At 41.4% G+C, this 18,174-nt stretch overlaps 1 protein-coding gene across 3 annotated transcripts in view; it reads right to left on the bottom strand.

Annotated features, from left to right (window-relative positions):
- Positions 1–10,104: 10,104 nt before the first annotated feature.
- Positions 10,105–18,174, bottom strand: part of LOC134531657 (G1/S-specific cyclin-D2-like) — a 68,522-nt gene continuing 60,452 nt past the window's right edge. The window contains exon 5 of one of the 3 annotated variants that reach the window (XM_063367428.1): positions 10,105–16,006. In XM_063367428.1, coding sequence (XP_063223498.1) covers positions 15,842–16,006 — 165 coding nt within the window. In that variant the 3' untranslated portion in view covers positions 10,105–15,841. Of the gene's footprint in view, positions 16,007–16,967; positions 17,022–18,174 lie in introns of those variants that run through there. The other 2 variants (XM_063367430.1, XM_063367429.1) reach the window with 2 other exon arrangements.

Genomic DNA, 18,174 nt, shown 5'->3' with positions numbered 1-18,174 from the left:
GAACTATGACTAATGAATTCACCCATTCTGTTGGTTCCGTAACCTGTTTAACAATTCCCAAGGCAATCAGTTTGTTTATTTCTGTTTTCAATGGATCTAATAAGCAAAATGGCACTTCTACATGCCTCTATTTGGGGTAGAGCATCTTTTTTCAACTTAATATCATATGTATAGTCTATACACCCTATACCTGTGAATACCTCTGAATATTTTTGATATTTATCAGCCATTGGGGTGGTAATCTCATTAACTTTCCTCACTAGATCAAACTTAGAGATACTCGGTAATCCCAAGACAGACTGTGTGCCAGTGCCTGACTTAACAATTTGGAACTCAAGCACACCCTGTGTTCCACTTTTAAAACTTACTTTTGCCACTACTCTACCTATGACTTCAATAGGGGACCCATTAAAATTCTGCAACCTAGCTGTGGTTGGTAGAATTTTTAGGTGTAGCTTGTTACACAGGTCTTCTGACATCACATTAACCTGAACACCAGTGTCCAGTTTTAAATTAATGTACTTGTCTTTAATCTGAACTTTTTCTATCCAATCTTCTACTTTTTTATGTCCTTCTGTTAAGTCAACCTTTCCCAACATCAAAGCCTCCTCTAAATTACCTTCTAACATAACATCACTACCTTCACTTGTGTTCCTATTGTGAGTGTCACAACAATTAGTTTGAACAACATGAGATACAAATTTTGTTTTGCACGCTTGGGCAAAATGGCCCATCTTCCCACAATTATGACATATTTTATTGTACGCTGGACATACCTTACGTTCATGGTAGTAACCGCATCTGCCACAACTCATCGACTTATTACATTGAAAATTTATTCCCACCTGCTGATTGTATGTAGAATGTTGTTTTCCCCGTGATGAAATACTTGATCCCCTGTTGGACTCGTGATTGTCTAGATCTTCCATGCTGCTTTTGCGCTGGTCCCACCTGCTCTGCTGTACTGTGTGTGCTGGAACTCTTCTATCTTCTGCTGGTTGCTGCCTATAAGAACTCTGTTGCCCTTGTCTCTTACACTCACTTGAAACTCGATTCACTTCATAACTGTTGTTCTGCTTGTTTAATGCTTGCAACTGCTGTTCTGTTAGTTCAACCACTTTGCATATCTGTATGCACTTTTGCAAAGTTAAATCATTTGTTCTCAACAATTTATTCTTCACTTCTTTGTCACGTAACCCACTCATAATTCTATCCTTAATTAACCCATCACGCATTTCTCCAAATGCACAGCTCTTACTCAGTCTTTTTAAATCTGCTACATATGTGTCAATATCTTCCCCTTCTAGTTGATCCCTGTTAAAAAACACATGCCTTTCCACACTTTCATTCGTCTTGGGGACGCAATAATTCTCAAATGCCTGCAAAACACTTTTCAAATTTTTCTTCTGATCTTCCTGTAACTCGAATGATTCAAATATTTCTTGACCTTCCACGCCCATGATGTGAAGTAAAATTGCCACTTGCACCTCATCCGTTTGCTTGTTTCCTCCCGAAGCCAACATGTATATATCAAACTGTTGTTTGAATTTCTTGAAGTTTTCTGATACATTGCCTTCCCAGCAAAGCTCCTTCAGTGGTTTTAGCTGGTTCATGATGCTTATTTTCTTCCTCTCGTTGATCACGTGGTCTTAACCTTCTAATATAGAGGTACACATATTTCCACATTACACTTTTCTTCCAATACACGTAAATTCAGTAACCGACTGCGCCATGTCATGATTTGTTATTATTATATTAAATAAGAACAACATTGAGTACGATGGTTTGTGATTTTTTAATACTTTCAATAACAACCTGTTGTATTTACATACATCATGCCTCTCACACTCACTTCCGTCATAGACTAAATGACACATATATGACACTTAGAACACGGTCGCAGAGAGGAAATACCGTGTGAATAAGCAGGAGTTTCTCGCATTTATAAGGGAGCTGCGATGGAACATGTACCACCTGGAGGGGGAGATCTTCATTGGGGACTTCAGTGAGGGACTGAAGTGGCTCAATCAGAGCAAGGGAAAAGTTGAAGTTCGTCTGGTGGGCACTAACCCTCCAGAATTTGGCATTTGACATTGAACATGTGCAAGGCCACAAAAACCAGCCAGACATCGAGCTGTTACATTATCCCGACCCCACGACCATCTTTCGCGACGATCAGGGGTGAGACAACCTGTCTTGCCCCCCCTCCCCCTTCTGGAAATCAATCGCATCACTGGCAGACTAAGCCCCGGCGGTGCTATACGTAACACGCACAATCCCGATAAAGTGTGCTTAGCAGGGGTACTTCGGACCCGGGTCCCAGGGGATTTTGGCACTTGGTTCAGGCACGACCAGCAATATCCAGAATCAACCTGCAACAACTACTTTAGTAGATACCAAACTATTCTGCATGATAAGATTTTATATTTTATTGCTTTCTCTATTTACAATTATTTTTCGATATCAATCCATTTTTAATGATCTCAATGTTTTAGGTTTAAGATTATAAAAAAAATTGAATTTATTAGTTGTTTTATTAAGAAATGCAATAAAATATGTACAGTGGATCTTAAAAATTATGTTACTGCATTTTCCAGAATGAAAAACACATTACAAATAGGAAATGCGTGTAATTAGTAAGGGCAACTGTAATACCTATAATGCACCTAGTTAAATCAGTTATATTTTAAATGGCATAGGTGATACTCAAATTGCTGGAGACATTAAAACTTTATTTATTGTGTATATTACTATTCAACATATCAGCATTTACTTGTTCTGTACTCTGCAGTGTTAGTACAATTCATTTTGAATTTCTGCTCCAAATTTATTGTTACATTATTGGGGGGACGGAGAGAGGATCTACTTAAGTGTAGACCTTGGGAGCCACCACGTGGATGGGAATGTGGACCCGGCTACCGTCTCCGTCCCAGGGCCATGACGTGACCCATGTGGAGCTAGGCTCGACTTCCCCCTGCATGGATACGCTAGAACTCACAGGCTCGCTCTCAGCGGCGGGCACACTTTGTTACAGGCGAAGACAACTGCTTGTGGGGTGGTCCACGCCGGCCTGACGGGCCGTGCCCTGAGTCTCCGGCGAGCTCTGCCGCTCGCCTCACATCGTCGGCGTCCCCGCCAGCAGCTGCGGGCGCTAGTGAGCTACCGCCCTGCCCACCTGATGTTGGCAGGGGCGGTCCACGCCGGCCCGACGGGCCATGCCCTGAGTCTCCTGCGAGCTCTGCCGCTCACCCTACATCGCTGGGGGCCTCGACAGTAGATGCCGAGCTAGAGGATATGCTGTCCCGGCTCGGGTGCTTGGGTCCCGAGGAATGCAGTCTGCTGCGCATACCACTCCGGGTGGACGGCCGGGAACTGGAGGCAGTGGACACAGCCGCCAGCCACAGCTATATTGCCACCCACCTCGTCGCCGGTGCTGACGTGACGGCTGAGGCGGGAACAGTCCTGCTGGCCACCAGGGGAGCTTGCGCGCCCATGTCTGGGTGCGCCCAGGTAAAAATCCACATAAGGGACCATGTTATACAAACGGACGCCATAGTGCTGCATGAGCTACAAGAGGGGCTGATCCTGGGAGCACCCTGGCTGGCACAGGTCGATGCTACAATCGAAGTCCGTGCCGGGAGCTTGCACCTTGGTACCTGCAGTCGCTGGACTGTCTACAGTATCCACTTGCCTATTCCATCCCCACCTAGCACAGTTGTAGGTTTGAATGAGCTGTACCACGGAGTTCCAGCCGAGCAGCACGTCGACATCGACGAGGTGATAAGGGCTCATTCACAAGTGTTGGCAGCTGCCGACCAGTTCCGGAGAAATACAATTACAGAGCATTGCATACCCCTGGTCACGGGATATTCTCCAGCTGAGCTGCTCCACGGTCACAACTTGGCATTGCCAGCCGAACTGGGCGTCATTCATACAGAAGAACCTTTCCTGGTAGATGACCTACAAGTTGGGGCACGCAGGCATTAGGCCCAGTTTCTGAATTATCGAACGCCCCAGTCCTTAAATCCACCACCACAGATCATTCCAGGCCAGTTTGTGCACATAAGGCTCCAGCATCTGTCGGCCAGGGGCCGTGGGTTTTGCGCGGGCCTCGCGCCCAAGTGGTCCGAGCCCAGGGAGGTGGTGGCTCGCTTGGGGATGACCACTTACCTGGTGCGGCAGCCGAATGGCCGAACGGCCAAAATACACCGTGATGCCTTGCGGCTAGCCACGGTCCCGATGCTGCAGCAGCCGTCAACCGCAGGAGCTGTGGATGGTTTTACAGACCGGGACAGCCCCAGTGACCAACCAGAGACACCGTGGGGAGGGCGTTGTGCCAATTCTGACCCGATGCCCTTAGACACCGACCCTGGAAGAAACCACTGCAGTAGGGAAGGAAGGAGATCGGACTCACCTCAGGTGCCAACGAACTTTGGCGACGAAATGGTCACTGGCAATACCAATCCAACCGGGTTGCGAGGTTTCTTTAAACCCCGAAGCTCCATTATTTTCCCGAGAAGCTACACCAACCCAACAAGCATATGGGTACGAGCCCAATGGTTTCACCATGGACCACCTGGATGAGCTTGCTGACAGGCTGGACTCCAGGGATGCCCAAAACTCCATTGTTAACACATCCCTTACCCCAATCCCTGATGGAGAGGACCCTGAGTTACCAACCATTGACACCATCCCTAAAATTATATTCCCCGAGGAAGTAGTGGAAGGGTTAAATGGGGATGGGTGCCACCACCACATAGATTATCCACCTGAAGGGCCCTGTGGCCCCGAGGAAGGGGTCATCATTGAACTCCTTGATGAGTAGAAGGAAGGGGACAGATCCCCACCTATGCACCCAGACACCGCCCCGAATTCCCAGGTTCCGGAAATAGCCCGCCGTTCCATTCGTCACCGCAGGCCTCCCTCCTACCTGCTAGACTATTGACCATGGGTACAAACCCAGCGGGTTACTCCTACTTCCGCCCATGGGACGCCAATATGAACGCCTAAGTGCCCGAGTGTTAATGGTGAAGTGCGTGTGATCGTTGCATCAGCGGGCAAAATGGCCTCGGGGAGAGGGGGCATTTGACATTGTCCCAAGTGCTCCTCCGGCTCGCTGAGGCCATTATTGCCCGTTGCTGCTTCAGGCTTGCGTGTGCGCCGGCGCCCGTGCGCAAAAGTGCAACAAAGGTTTTGTTAATGTCATTATGTGAGTGTGTAAATATCTATTTGTCTTGTTGTGTACCTGTAGATATGTTTCCCGGGCGACTTAGTCGCGTCTCCCCGCCTGTGACCATGTGGGCTCCACACACTTACTCATGAAGGGAAGGGGGGGATTCATGTGCGCGTGGCAAGGGGGGAGACCTCTGAGATGTCGCGGAGCGTGGGTCCAGTTAGTCGCCTGAGTGGGATGAGAGAGTGCGTTCGCGAAGTTGTGAGTGAGAGCAGAACGGACAGTCAGTCGCGTCACCGTTGTCACGTCCCTGTCATTCGCGTCTTCGTCGGTCACATCACCGTCATTCGCATTGTCAGTCACGTCACCGTCAGTCACGTCACCGTCAGTTACGTCACCGTCGTTCGTGTCTGCAGTTACATCAGTCTTTCGTGTCATCGTCATTCACATCACTGCTAGTCACGTCACCATCATTCACGCCACTGTCAGTCACATCACTGTCGTGTCACCGCCAGTCAGGTCACTGCTAGTGTCGAGTCGCACTCAAAGTGCGTGGAGCCGGGCCTCGCCCTGTTGGACTGTCACAGATGGGGGCCGTGACAGCCCATGTACAGTGTGTGACGTGTGCAGTAAACACAACTTGTCATAAACTCTCTTATTTCACCCGAGTTGGGCTAGTTCCCTTGCCACCTGGCACGAACCTTCTCTGTCAGAGCAGCTGGGCAGCGACTCCGAACCACGGGAACGGCCCTAACATCGACAAAGTTATGTCATGGAATTTTAGTACATATAGCATTTAACCAAAAATAAATAAATCATAAAAAAAATATATCTTTTAATGTTTGAAATTCAAGGAATGTCATTTCCTGACAAAAATAATTGTACGTAAGTGCATGGATCAAAAATATTAATTTTATTTTGTTGTGCATCTCTTATTGAATCACTTTCATACCATAAATGCTAGCTTATTTATTTTTATTGTTTTTAAACCAATTTATTACAAATTTTTTAATCAGAAAACTTCAGCATATAAATTTTACCACAATATTGGTTGATAAAGTAGTACCAAAAAAGCTTTTATTAAAATAAAAACAACACCGATATCTTTTGTTTTTTAAACTCAAATTGTTCTTAAAAATAAAACCATAAAATCTTGTCTCTAACAATAAATGCATGGTTGTCCATGTTTAATCTCTCTGCAGTGTTTCGTTGTGGGTTATGGATAATTGACAGTATTTTAAAAAACTACATGTGTTGTTACTAATATTGTTGAAACTATTGCAACAGTGCACAGTTTTTCCTGTTAAGGTTCTTTTTGTAGTTGAGTTTGTAGACCCATATACATTTGGTACCTACATCAAAAAACGCAATTAACATTATTTAAATACCTATCCATTATCTCCACATTTTAAATATTATAAAAACCTAAGAAAATCTGTGCACAATTCATATTGTTTGTATTTTTCTTAAATAACTAAATTAACCCTGCAGACCATAACAAAATTATCTACAAAAAAATTATTTAAATTATTATTTGAATTTTGCTGAGCCATGAAAATTGAACAAAACAACACACAGGATTGCTACAAACTTGAAATTCCAAAATTCCTCAACTTTTCCAGGTTTTCTAGATCTGAATTGACAAGTTTCCTTACTATTCACCCACCAATAATCCCATGGTCCACTTGGTGTTGCTTTCTGCAGGGAAGAGGTTCTGTATATCATTCAAATGTTATCTTAGCAAAATTTAACACTGTTTTACAAAGATACATGTGCTTTTCAAATTTGCTACAGATTCACCTAAAATTATTGAATGTAGGCTTCCAAACTTGCATGCAAACATGCATAAATGTTTTTTTCCACCCCTTGTGCTGTTTACTGTAAAAAGCCCAGGATTTCACGAAAAGAAAAATCAAATGAAATTCATTATATAAAATGTTTTTGCATTTTTGAGATGCCTAAATGTCTGTGGAAGCTGTATTTTTTCGATTAATTTTACAGACAAAAGAAAATATTACAAAAATATATTGTTTTTTCCCCAACTTTTCCAGGTATTTCATGGCTATTTAAATTTCCCTTACTTTTCCCTGTTTTCTATACTGTTAACAACCCTGACACTACTACAATGTCCAAGTTAATTATACTCTGTTGATTAAAATGTCATATGAAAATATAAAGCTTTAGATGTTCTTGGAGTGTAGTTTCACAAACCGTTACTCAACATACATCAATCACAAAATAATGTTCTGCATACAATGCATACAACAGCTTCCCAACTTTCATTGAAAGTCACATTAATAATATGAGGGAGGCTGGATGCCGTTGGCAGATGTGGAATGTATATTTTTGTCTTTTAGAAGACAGACTACGATGTACAATTCTAATGACAACACTACATCCACATCAACATCTGGATGCATACAGACGTTTGCCAACTGAACAACTCAAGGACACATTACTACACCTCTGGAGCACGTCCAAACCAGTTTATTAATAATCAGCCTTGAAACGAGTATATAAGGCATCAAAACCAGACTTCAGGAAAATGTTCCACTCAGTCTGCACTGAACACTCCAACTGTCCATATCATCTACAAACTAGGAGTGAAGACTTTGACTGCAATTCAGCCATCAATTCAGTGTCCACATTCAATACCCGGACGAAGAAAGTGAAGGTGAGTGTAACGAGGATTGGCAACAATACTCCTACACCACCCACACCACCTAACACAGAAATCTCATTTGGCAAAGATCAAATACTTTCGTCTCCATAAATAATTAATAATATTTAACATTCTCCTAATAAAACAAATCAATCACCCTTGCAAGACTTGTTTCATAATGGAATTCATTTTGGAGAACCAAGCCCAAACAGAACAGGATTGTCCAACATGAATCAACATAAGGAAAATGAACTTTACAACTCTCCCGAGACGTTACATAATAACATACAAAACGGAAACAAGAAATCTAAATGTAACTCAAATAATACAGGGAATAATTCAACTAAAAAAAATCCAGCGATAACAACCTTCTAAATGACATAACCAGTCACATTCAACTACTACAACAAAACAACAGAAACACTCCCTACCTGAACATAACAAATATCTCAAACAGAGAACAAAGAAAAACACTAATAACAGAGTTTTCAACTCTACTACTATCGTTCCAACCAACGGAACTAATCATCCAAATAATGAACGATCAGAAAACTCCTCTTTGACTTCTGATAGAAAATCTGATGAAATTGATGGAATTTGCACTTCTACCACTAAACAAAAAACCAATCAACTGTTGACTTCCTCTCACCAATTATCCATGGATGTTAACATGTCACATGTCATTCACATCAGACCTCTGCCTAACCACAGTATCAGCACATCTTCCATCAGATACACATAATCAGAATTCCAAGACCTCAGAGCAAGGGCCTTCTCCAGCAAAAATAGTCCGAACTTCATCACCTGCTTCCACAGAGACCATGTCCACATACCACCATCTCAAACAGTGCAATAACAATCAAACGGCTTTATAACCACCTTAAACCAAGCCGTTCCGTACTTTACAGAAATATGTATATTGCACTCTACAATTGATTAAATTAATACATTGCCAGATTCCTTGCGTATTGTGCACATAGCAGTTTCAGAAACATCTTATTCAGTGGAAATGTGTCCACGAAAGTAAATGCCTTTTTTAACGATCATTCTAAAGAAACCCCCAATGAAGATAGAATCATTTGTTCAATCAACTACATTCATATTTAATGATGAAAGCTGTTACAGGCCTACCGGGAACTCTCTGCTATTAAGAAGAGTAACGACTGGAAAATGCTACCACCACCTATGAGCTCTGGTCAGTTGGAACTGAATACATTCCACTTCCAACTCGTCAATAAAACAACTTACTCCGGATCTATCTTCCACTACCTCCCTGATGAACATCGTGAGTCATGCCAGCATGTGGTAGCCCACTTGGTGTTTTCACCTTTTCTACTTTCAATGAAAGTCGCATTATTAATGCGAGGGAGAATGCAGAACATTAGAGAAAACTCATGTATCCAAGGGATGTACATAATGAACAAACAAACCCTTGTAGTGGGCACTGAAGACACAACATATTCCGGTTTCAAGATCCCTGATAATTAGTTTGCATTTCTTGCAGGAAAGATATAAAATTTACTAAGAAATTATGACGAAATTGCATAGGGCCAATCCAAATTGATGAAAACTGGCCTAATTTTAACCAGAACACTTGCCTCGAATTAAGACAATTTAGATTTTTTTTTATATATATATGGCCTATCAAACTTTGCATCAGAGAATTATTTTCAGGTACTCCCGTTTCCCTCACCAATGTATTCTGTCGCTACTTCTGTGAAAATGCAACGCAGCACATACAAGAAATGCCTTCCGGTCAACAGAACAGCGAGAGCCAGTGAGCTGACTTACCAGAAGCGAGGATACGACAGCCATGTTGGCACGCATGTGTGCAGTGCCTGTGCCAAGAATGTGCTACGTTCTACCCACTTGGGACCATTTGGGTGCCAGAGCTGCCAACTCCGTTGTTCAGTTTATCTAATGTTGTAACTGCAATAGTCATGTAATCTGCTTTTAAACATTGTCTACACAGTGAGCTAGGCAGTAGGTGAAGTAGAATGAGGAAGGCTGTATGCGAGATTGCCAAGAGAGCACGGATGGTTGAGAGCATTCTGCCAGGAAGCTTAGGAGATGATTGGCAAAGAGGGAGGGACTGAGGATTAGAGTAGGGAGGAACAAAGTAAGGTGGTGTCAGTTTGCCAGCTGATGCAGCCACAGGCTGGGAAACTTGTAGAAGAGAAGTAAAGTGTCTCCAAATATTGATGATGCTCTCATCCTCTCTTTAGGGTGACAAGTCAGGGTGAGAAACTTAAAATAACAAATGCAGAAGTACAAAACTTACATTCTTTATTCTCATATTGTTTATATAACACAACTATAGATTACAAACACATCACCATTTTTAATTCTTTATCACGCAGCTTCAGATATGACATAAATTTCTTGAATTTTTATAACTATATGGCATCACATGAGGATTGCAGCAAAAGTGCATGAATTTTGCATATAACATATTTGGTTGGGTAAAGGAATGTATGTATACATTATTTTTCTAGCAATGACTATGACACGGTTGGCAGGTATATCTGTGATATGTTTCTATGATTGCAATCATGCATGTAACAGATGGTCATGCATGAAGTTTCAGCTCGGTCCCAATACAAAACACAATAATTACATTAAACTATATATTATCTACCAATACCACTATCTGATAAAATATAGGCACATACTGGTATAAACACAATGTACTATAATGTACACAAGATGCTTGTGCATCAACAGTAAAACATGTTACAGAATAAAATAAAAAAATTGCTATAAAATGACAATGTAACTTGAAATGCAGCTACAATAGTTAACAATATATATATTTTTTTTTATTTTTATGCAACTAACAAGTTAAAGTTTTCAGCTAAGTGTGAGAGAAAAATTATTGCTTAGTTAAGTTGAATATGTGCAGATTAGATGTTTGAAAATCACTACTGATCAGTGAACCACTTGCAAAAGCAATTAGTAAGAAACTCTAGCAAAGATTTAATAGTGAATTAACAGTCTATACCTTTAATTTGGCACTATCAATTAGTAAGTTGTTCTACGTTGTATAACAGTAGCATAACCAAAACAAAATATACCATTCGCAAATATTTCATAAACATCTGTTGGCAAGAAAACCAAGATTCAATACAAATCATTATTCCTAGAAATAACTTTAATTGCCAAGATGATACCATTTTACTGGGTTGTTTGCATTTACCGATAAAAAAGCCAAATACTTCCCAGTGCATGGCAAGAGACAAACTGTCTGGTTGGAAGTAGAGCTAGGAGGCAGGAATCCTGCAATTGCAAGTGGCTGGAGCATGTCACTCAGATTCGAACAATGGTGTCAGTATGTACTGGTTTAAAGCATACGTACATTGTATACCAAAATATACCAATCAAGTCCATAACTCTGAACCCCTAGGAATAAACTTTCTGTACTAAGCATGCATCAGTGCAGTATTAACCAAATATATTTACACAGTTCACTGATACTAAAGACTGAGGTAATTTAATAAATGAAGTTGGCAATAAAAGGTTTTCAGTGAACACATTCAGTCGTTATGTATTGAAACTATAGATAATGGAACAACTTTCTCAGTTGAGACATTAAGTACGGATCTGACTATACAGTCGAGTTTACCAAGTATGTACTCATGTAAGATAGCTTCACAGGACATGAGTCTCTAGTATTAGGAGTTCAACAGTCTTAAAACATATAATTATAGTTAACAAATATACAAATATGTTACAAAAAAAAACTTTATACATGTCACACATAAATGTACATTCAGGCACATACACAAGCACATGAGCACAAATGCTTACTCCAAGAAATATTGTAAAGTACCACAATTGTTTTCAACTGTGCTGTGCCACAATAACTTAACAACAGTTCTTACAATACACTTTGTAGTTTTCCATTTTTTTCATTTGAACACACAATCAATACCTCTAGGAACACTTTGCATCAATAAAATAAAGATTAACATAAACTAAACATCTTACTCTAAACATGTATCATATATTCATAATAAGTATGCATATGTACAAACTTCGGAGATATTCAGTGATAATGACTAAAGCTGTTTTATATTTTGTATTATGTTTCTACCTAAATATATCATTTATTTAAAACTGCTTTTACATTCAAGCGTATATTACTGCCTTCCCCTTCCTTGTAAGGCATTCTTTGCATTGATAAGCCAACAAACACTGAAACGTCTCCAACGCCACACCATTGCGAAACAAGCCAGTTGAAGTCTCCGCCCACCGAACAGCAATAGCTCCATGCTGGTGCAACAACGTGCTAATTCTGTCAGTCAAGTCTCATAGTGACCAACGTGTCAAATACTGCCTGCAGTCCTCGTTTGTGAATCATTATTCCCTGAAAGGTGCGTGAAAACTGAAATGAGCTATAATTATACTTCTTTCTTGAATGTCGTACAGGCAACATGTACAGTAATTTGGTGGATACTAACAAAGTAAAGTGATCTATGGGCAAATCAAAGTGGAAATCATTTTTAAAAATGGACTAGGTATTTCCAAATGGTTTTGAGAAAAATTGGTAGTCAGATAAGTTAAAGCTGTGCCAGTTTTTTTTTATTTACGGCTGACGTGCATGTGACAAGATGTGAGGACATCAACCGTAGCTTTGCACATGAGCATCTGTTGGCTGAATTGTGGAACTGTACTGCTCTAGTGGGGAAGGCATTTCACAGGCTGGCTGAGTATGAGCCCAGAACTTGGAGCACTGTAATAACGTTGCATCTAGCTTGGAGGCGACCCAAGGTCATAATCCAATGCAGTGATGGCAATCCAACATGACTGTCACCCACTGTTGTCTGATACACACACTTTCACTATGTGTGTTCTTGTTGCTCGGGAATTGTGCCCACAAAATACAGCTATGGTTTGACATGGCAGTAAATAAGTGTCTTGAATGGCATCTAGAACAATATCAGCCAATACATTTGTTCATGCCTAGCACTGCACTTCCCTGCCTTCTAAGTCGGTTTCCTCAAGTATTCGAGCTAAGCAACATAGATTTTTCCATAGATTGCAAAGCATTGTTGACTCCACCAATCACTCACTGGACACAGTTTATGCAGATGGGAGATTTGTTCACAGAAAGTGATGTTACTTCACCTTACCCATGATTGCTGTTGTAAACAAGGCAAGCTGGATGACAAACAGTGTGTGAATGGAGGTACTAAGAACTGCAGCAAGTTTGTAAATCAACAGTAATTACTTTCAGGATCCAAGCAAGGAAGCCAAAGCTCTGAAGGTTGAGAAGAGCTCTCTCCTGGACTACAATTCACCTCTCACCTGGCAAATCTGATCAGACCATATACTTGTATACTAAAATTTAGTCTGTTAATCTAATCGTTAACAGATAGTGTTTTAGTTCATTCACATTTCTTTCCAGACACCAAACCAACCAATTCTGAATTATTTTTGACTATTCCTTCCACATTTCTGTTTGCTTGTCATCCAACAACTGCTGCAGTAAAGTAAACATCACTTGTGATGTCACTGTGAAATGGTTCATGACATGCAAATGACTTAAAAATATAAAATCCAATTTTTTTTTCCATGCTATATTCCTTTGAACACATTAAAATTTCAAAATAAAGAGTTGGAAAACATTGGAAAATTTATTCATCTACAAGTAATTATTCCTGGCACAGTGGAAAGAAGACTTGTCTAGGGATAAGTCTAAAATCTTAATAACTTTTAGCTTAAAGCATGATGAGAGGACTGCATGCACATTTTGTTAATGTCGTCACTAAATAGTTAAGTCTGTTGTGACACCCATAATGTATATTATCTAAACAACTGCTTTTTCTGAGTGTCTACAGTTCAATAAAAACTTGTATGGAAAATCATTAGCAAAAAATTTTCCAATAAGAAAGTAACAATATGAACAAAAAAACATAATCCAACACTACCCAGTTTCATATAATATTGTTTGTAGACTTAAACCTGAAAACAAGAAAACTAAAAACTTGAAGGTTTTGCCTTTTTTTTGAACGTACCTATCACATGGTTTACCAGTAAAATGCATATATGGTGCATAACCTTGTTGATTCCAACAAATGAGTACAAAGTACAGTCCCGTTTTATATATTTATAGTACATCAAACAGGAATTGTGTCAAAATCTTTTCACAATTGTATAAAACTCATCGATGATAATTTTTACACACCAATTGTTTCGATACTGCAATACTGAACAAGAACATGAACTCTTAGTCAAATCAATTTAATAATATCAGTGTGCACAAAAATACAAAGCTCCTTTTATAAAATCATTCCAACACATTAATAACCCAGTTTCAGATGCAGGATTACTGTAAAACATCCTGTGGGTACTGGATTTGTCAGGCAGAGTGCAAAAGATGATAACTAATATTATTAGTATTATTATTAATTACTGTTAGGGTTATTTGTGCATGGAACATTTATAATATAATTTATATTTATGAGTTAAAAAATGTTATTGTTGGTTGCTATTCACACGTTCATGCTCATGAAAATATAACATAATGATGAAAATACTCATGAATGCCAACATGCAGTAATGAAGAAATATTTGGTAATCTAAATAAAGAACATTAAAGTATTAGGTTTGTACATCTTTTAGTCGCACGGGCAAAAACATAGGGTCAACATTATGTACTCAGGAAAGGCAGTGAGTGACAGTACTGTTAATGTCTTTATAATGTTAACTCACAAGAGTTGCGGTATTCTGCTTCTGCATTTTTTTTTATCTATGTTTCTCATGTAGATACATTTTTTTTTTAAATGTATAGAAACTGCACACTTCCAAATAATTAGATAGTACATAAACTGCACTGTTGTTACTACAGAAGACTCCCGATTATCCGAGGTAATACTGGCAAGGGTCCATGGATAAGTGAAAAACATGGTTAAACTATGTCAAAAAACTGATTAAAATTTTTTTTTATCCCAACTATCTAGAGAAACACTGTAACACGTGCCCCTCAAAGCAACACCCTAATTTGTTCCAGTAAAACAAGTGCTAGTCAAATACATTTTTTTCCATTATTATTTTAATCAAAATAATTTGTTTTCCAAACAGGTAAGGGTGCTTGCTGACTGCCACTTTAATAAAGACACTACTCCCATTGAAATTAATTTATAGTACTTGTATCTATCTAAATACATTTGAAGTACATTTAAATAAATGTTGAATAACATTTAGAGATTCAACAACCTAAAATAAAATTTAATAATTCAAGTACCACATTGTTTACATAATAGGGCTTAGACATAACATTTTTCCCCCTATGTAGGTGCTACCAACATTTTTTAGTTACAAAATAATAATGTTCTTGATCAAGGAGATATAGTTCAGTTTTAATAAGAATTTAAAAATCATAAACTTACTAAAAAGATTATTTAACATGTTTACGTAATTCCCAACTCTGTCGTTTAATAAATGTGTGTATGCCATGATTTGCCACTAGCACTTTGCTGAACACTTGGGCGGCGTTGAAAATAATTAATTATGCAATGAAGGAAGCGAATAGCTATTGAGGAAAGAGCAAAATATTGTTTGTTGATTCATCACATTATTAATTCATTGCATTACTAATTCATCGCATTGTACTTAATGCTACATAAGTGCTGTCGCCATTGTGCGCGTACAGAAATAAAGTCAAAAATTATTATTTTTTGGTTTTTAATGGTTTGTAAAGTAAAATGTGGTATGGTTAAACCGCAAACCGGGTAACCTTCACCCGGATAATCGGGAGTCTACTGTATTTATAATAAAACAGATAAATATTACAATATCAGGAGCCTGCAGATATTCCAGTTAACACAGTTTTTATCATCATTATAACATGTTTTTGTTGATATTAAAAATATAAATAATCAGCACCAACAGATGTACGGAGAAGATATGAAATTGCTGACTGGGTTACCGGCTGGAGAGAGAGAGAACCCATGTGCACCAGCACTGGGTCAGTGGAGGAGCGCTGCCGGGCCCGCGGGCCGACCTCAGAAGTGCACATCGCGTATGTCGGTGGGCGTGCCAGCCTTGCCGTGCTCCGCCAGCTTGTCGGGCCTCGCTGCGCTGGGGCCGGAGCTCTCGGGGGCGGCTGGAGCGCCCACGGTGGAGGACACCATCTCCTCCATCTGCCGCAGGCAGCTCTCCAGGTAGTCCTGCCACACCACACCACACCACCTCTCTTTACTACGCTCTAACCTGCAGCAGGCAGCTCTCCAGGTAGTCCTGCCACGCCACACCACACCACCTCTCTTTACTACGCTCTAACCTGCAGCAGGCAGCTCTCCAGGTAGTCCTGCCACGCCACACCACACCACACCACCTCTCTTTACTACGCTCTAACCTGCAGCAGGCAGCTCTCCAGGTAGTCCTGCCACGCCACACCACACCACACCACCTCTCTTTACTACGCTCTAACCTGCAGCAGGCAGCTCTCCAGGTAGTCCTGCCATGCCACACCACACCACCTCTCTTTACTACGCTCTAACCTGCAGCAGGCAGCTCTCCAGGTAGTCCTGCCACGCCACACCACACCACACCACACCACCTCTCTTTACTACGCTCTAACCTGCAGCAGGCAGCTCTCCAGGTAGTCCTGCTACGCCACACCACACCACCTCTCTTTACTACGCTCTAACCTGCAGCAGGCAGCTCTCCAGGTAGTCCTGCCACACCACGCCACACCACCTCTCTTTACTACGCTCTAACCTGCCGCAGGCAGCTCTCCAGGTAGCCCTGACACGCCACGCCACACCACACCACCTCTCTTTACTACGCTCTAACCTGCAGCAGGCAGCTCTCCAGGTAGTCCTGCCACACCACGCCACACCACCTCTCTTTACTACGCTCTAACCTGCAGCAGGCAGCTCTCCAGGTAGTCCTGCCACACCACGCCACACCACCTCTCTTTACTACGCTCTAACCTGCAGCAGGCAGCTCTCCAGGTAGTCCTGCCACGCCACACCACACCACACCACACCACCTCTCTTTACTACGCTCTAACCTGCAGCAGGCAGCTCTCCAGGTAGTCCTGCCACGCCACACCACGCCACCTCTCTTTACTACGCTCTAACCTGCAGCAGGCAGCTCTCCAGGTAGTCCTGCCACACCACGCCACACCACCTCTCTTTACTACGCTCTAACCTGCCGCAGGCAGCTCTCCAGGTAGTCCTGCCACGCCACACCACCTCTCTTTACTACGCTCTAACCTGCAGCAGGCAGCTCTCCAGGTAGTCCTGCCCCGCCACACCACACCACCTCTCTTCACCACACTCTAACCTTCAGCAGGACTCACCCCAAATAGTAAACACTTTTATCTATCAAAAAGGGGCGACTGAATTGTTGCCCATTGGAAGGGCAGCCCATCAGGATTTTTCTGACAGTGGTGTTTTTGAAAGGTTGTCTGAATTGTTGGCCCTTGGATGGGCAGCCCTTCAGGAATTTTCTGACAGTAGTTAGTTTGTAGTGACCCAACCTAACCTAACCTTACCTAACCTTACCTAATCTAACCTTACCTAACCTTACCTAATCTAACCTAACCTAACCTAACCTAAACTAACCACTGTCAGAAAAATCCTGATGGGCTGCCCATCCAAGGGGCAACAATTCAGACAACCTTTCAAAAACACTACTGTAAGAAAAATTCTTATAGGCTGCCCTTCCAAGGGGCAAATTTTCAGGATTATATAAACACTTAAAGAAACATGTTTTCAGAAATTGGATGGGATGCCCTTCCAGTCGCTGTACAAACAAACCATTGCCAGAAAAATCCTGAAGGGCTGCCCATCCAAGGGGCAACAATTCAGCTCTCCCATCAAAAAACACCAATATTTTATTTGCAAATTTTTTTTTTTCCTGGTCTGTCTACTGCTATTCAACTAGGGGAGGTTGGATAGTCCTCCACTGGACCACGAGTTCACTGGGTGATTGAGGGGTCCCAGTGTGATGTGGTGGATCGGGGTAGGCCCCAGCAGTGCTGATAAGTCACAGCCAACTAACTGTCTGGTTAGCTAAGTGGGCAGGGGGCCGAGGTGGTGACTATGCTGGGATGGGCAGCCCTGGCCTCTGGTCATAGCCCAAGCTCCAAACCCTTTCCCGATTGCGCATACGATGTATTCCGTATCCTCGCCCATGGGAGACCCAGGCCGGCAGGGCTGATGCTAAGAGAGCTGGGTTGAAAAACCAAAGGAGGGAGTAATTCCCTACCCGATGTATATCCACTACTATTATGTCAATCATTTTATTGTCTTTAAAAAAACATGAATACTATATTATTGTCCCCATGATGTTAAAACCAATCTGTACATATATTATTACTGTAAGC

The sequence above is a fragment of the Bacillus rossius genome, chromosome 5 (assembly GCF_032445375.1).
Source record: "Bacillus rossius redtenbacheri isolate Brsri chromosome 5, Brsri_v3, whole genome shotgun sequence".
In the NCBI taxonomy this organism is placed as follows: Eukaryota; Metazoa; Arthropoda; class Insecta; order Phasmatodea; family Bacillidae; genus Bacillus; species Bacillus rossius.
This window is presented reverse-complemented; position numbering and strand designations above follow the sequence as displayed.